Source organism: Nicotiana tabacum, chromosome 18 (genome assembly GCF_000715075.1).
Source record: "Nicotiana tabacum cultivar K326 chromosome 18, ASM71507v2, whole genome shotgun sequence".
Lineage (NCBI taxonomy): Eukaryota > Viridiplantae > Streptophyta > Magnoliopsida > Solanales > Solanaceae > Nicotiana > Nicotiana tabacum.
Genome location: NC_134097.1, coordinates 6,701,317 through 6,705,088, shown reverse-complemented (window position 1 = coordinate 6,705,088; position 3,772 = coordinate 6,701,317). Strand labels below are relative to the sequence as shown.

General features: G+C 33.7%; 1 protein-coding gene across 1 annotated transcript; it reads right to left on the bottom strand.

Annotated features, from left to right (window-relative positions):
- Positions 1-335: 335 nt before the first annotated feature.
- Positions 336-2,557, bottom strand: LOC107825874 (heat shock 70 kDa protein-like). The gene has a single exon (XM_016652795.2). The coding sequence runs from the start codon at positions 2,479-2,481 to the stop codon at positions 511-513; it is 1,971 nt and encodes a 656-aa protein (XP_016508281.2). The 5' UTR covers positions 2,482-2,557; the 3' UTR covers positions 336-510.
- Between the last annotated feature and the right edge of the window lie 1,215 nt (positions 2,558-3,772).

Here is a 3,772-nt window from a genome sequence, read left to right as displayed (position 1 = left end):
CCCATACCAATTTTGGGTTTATGACGATATTAGGAATAGAATAACTTCTTGATGGTGTGATTATATATAGAAGTGTAATTTATTGTACCGTGTTAAATATTTTGCGTATAAAAATTATTACGAGTTCGAGCCGTAAAAATAATCGTAGGATAGGATATAAACATCCTTCACACCAAAAAACTAGAAACATAAGTGTCTATATAAAGGGTGAAAACATAACAAAATGACACTAGATTCACACACAAAATGACACGAGAATTAATTCCAAAGACAAGATATAGACATCCTATACAAACCAAAAGACTAGAAATATAAAACTCAAAAAGATGGGAACATAACAAAATAACACTATTTATTCACACACAGAATGAAACGAGAATAACTTCCAAACACAAGATATAAACATTCTTAACAAACCAAAAAACTAGAAACATAAAATATAACAAGATGACACTAGATAAACACACAACCAGCAACAAACTAAAGTTGAAATCTTTCACTCTATACCATCTAATCAACTTCTTCAATCTTAGGTCCAGTGCTAGTAGTACCACTAGCTCCACCACTTGTACCACCACCCGGCATTTGATCATCGTCCATAGAAACACCGCCGCCGGCGCCGGCGCCACCTTGATACATTCTTGCAATTATAGGATTACATATTCCCTCAAGTTCTTTCAACTTATCTTCAAGTTCATCAACTTCAGCCAATTGATTCTTTTCCAACCACTCTATAGTTTCTTGAACACCCTTCTCAATCTTCTCTTTATCCTCAGAACTCAATTTACTTGCAATCTTCTCATCTTTTATTGTATTCCTCATATTATAAGCATAATTCTCAAGTCCATTCTTAGCTTCCACTTTCTTCTTCACTTCCTCATCTTCAGCTTTATACCTCTCAGCATCCCTTACCATTCTATCAATCTCATCTTTACTCAATCTTCCCTTATCATTTGTGATTGTAATCTTGTTCTTTACACCAGCAGTTTTATCCTCAGCAGTCACATTTAAAATCCCATTCGCGTCGATATCGAATGTAACATTGATCTGAGGAACCCCTCTAGGAGCTGGTGGAATACCAGAAAGTTCAAATTTTCCTAGAAGATTGTTATCTCTTGTTCTTGCTCTTTCTCCTTCATATACTTGGATTAGTACTCCTGGTTGATTATCTGAATAAGTAGAGAAAATCTGTTCTTTTTTAGTTGGGATTGTAGTATTTCTTGGTATTAAAACTGTCATTACTCCACCTGCTGTTTCAAGTCCAAGACTTAATGGTGTAACATCAAGTAAAAGCAAATCTTGAACTTTTTCATCTCCTTCACCAGTTAAGATTGCAGCTTGAACTGCTGCACCATATGCTACAGCTTCATCTGGATTTATACTTTTACATAATTCTTTCCCATTGAAAAAATCTTGTAAAAGTTGTTGTACTTTTGGTATTCTTGTTGATCCACCAACTAAAACAACTTCATGTATTTGAGATTTATCAATTTTAGCATCTCTTAAACATTTCTCAACTGGTTCCATACATTTCATAAATAAATCCATACACAACTCCTCAAATCTAGCTCTTGTTATTGTAGCATAAAAATCTATCCCTTCAAATAAAGAATCAACTTCAATTGTAGTTTGAGTAGTTGATGATAATGTCCTTTTTGCCCTTTCACAAGCAGTTCTTAATCTTCTCAAAGCTCTAGCATTTCCACTTAAGTCCTTTTTATGTTTTCTCTTAAACTCAGATACAAAATGATTCACTAACCTATTATCAAAATCTTCACCACCTAAATGTGTATCACCAGCAGTTGCTTTAACCTCAAAAATCCCTTCTTCTATAGTTAAAACTGATACATCAAAAGTACCACCACCTAAATCAAAAACAAGAACATGTTGCTCACCTATTCTTGAAGCTTTTTTATCTAAACCATAAGCAATAGCAGCAGCAGTTGGCTCATTAATAATTCTCAAAACATTCATTCCACTTATAGCTCCTGCATCTTTAGTTGCTTGTCGTTGAGAATCATTAAAATAAGCAGGTACAGTAACCACAGAATTTTTCACGTTATACCCTAAGAAATTCTCAGCTGTTTCTTTCATTTTATTCAACACCATTGACGAAATCTCCTCAGCTGAAAACTGTTTTTTCTCACCTTTGTAACTTACTTCTATCATTGGCTTTTCACCTGCTCCTGAAATAACTTTGAAAGGCCATAATTTCATGTCACTTTGAACAGAAGGGTCAGTAAATCTACGACCAATTAAACGTTTAGCATCAAAAACTGTGTTGTGTGGATTCATAGCTACTTGATTCTTGGCTGCGTCACCAATTAAACGTTCAGTATCAGTAAAAGCAACATAAGATGGTGTTGTTCTATTGCCTTGGTCGTTTGGTATGATTTCAACTCTATCATTTAACCATACCCCAACACAACTATATGTTGTGCCTAGGTCTATTCCTATTGCTTTTCCTTCTTTGGTCGCCATTTTTTGAAGAGGTAAAACTTCAAGATTCTTTTGTGGGGTTTTTTTGTAAATAGTCTAGTATGTATAATTCAAGATTTTGTTTGAGTACTATATATACAAGTTTTGAGGAAGAATGGAGATGATTCTAGACGGTCGTACCAAAATAACGAGAAGTACCTAAATTTTACGTGCTTATCTAAATAACATGAAAGTTATTAAATTAATTTATAGTATATAAAGTCATTAAAAGAAAATAAACAAGATATTTTTTTATAATACTTGAATATAATTGGTAAAATTATTGTCATGTGATCAGAAGGTCACAAGTTCAAGGCGTAAAAATAGTCTCTTGCAGAAATATAGATTAAGGTTGCGTACAATAGACTTTTGTGCTCCGATCTTTTTCCGGATCTCGTACATAATGAGAGCTTAGTGCATAATTAAATAAAGGAGAGTCCTTGACGTAATTGATAAAGTACAGAAGATCACGAGATCGAGTTGTGAAAACAATCTTCTTCGGACCCCGTTGGTACAGAAAAGTCCTTGGTGATATTAGATTATGGGGTGGGAAATGAGGGTATTTTGGGAATTACAGATTAGGCGGAGCGGTGGTGGTTATCTAAAATTTAGGTGGCGGTGAAATGGTTAGCTCAGGTGGAGTGAGTTGTCAAGAAATTGATGAGTTGTTTGAGATGTTGAACTCCCACGTAGCTTTTGTTATACTCTTGCAAATACAAGTACTATGTTGGGAAGTAAAGTATTTGGTTCTTGTTTCTTTTTGAAATAGTCCAAGTGGAACTTGGGTTTGACTGTAATGGGCCCGATAAACATATGAATTGGACCTTCTGCAGCCGAAAAAAAAGAAGAGATTTTTTTTTTTTCTATACAATAATTAAAATTTATTTATCAAAATTATCTTAATTTTATATATTACCCGTCCTAAATAAAAATTACTTACAAATTATATATATTCCACCTTAAAAGGCTCCAAATCTATTATTAGTGTCTTAAATTAAGGGATTCTTTGCTTGAAAAAAGGCATAACTGAAGAGAACAATGGTGTTAACCACATTTCCCTTCCCTGATCAACTATATTTTTTTTTTAAAAGATAAGAAAAGAAAGCAAACAGACGGGAGAGTACAAAATAAGCAATACTTCTAAGCAAATGTCACCCTAATTGTTCTTTCTTTAAATACTTTTTTGTAGACAAGCATATTGTCTGAATTTTGGAAACAAAAGAAGAAAGAAAACTGCTTCAGCTAGTGCAATGATCGTGTAGCAATATTAAGATGCAGACAAGTGAAGCTGAAA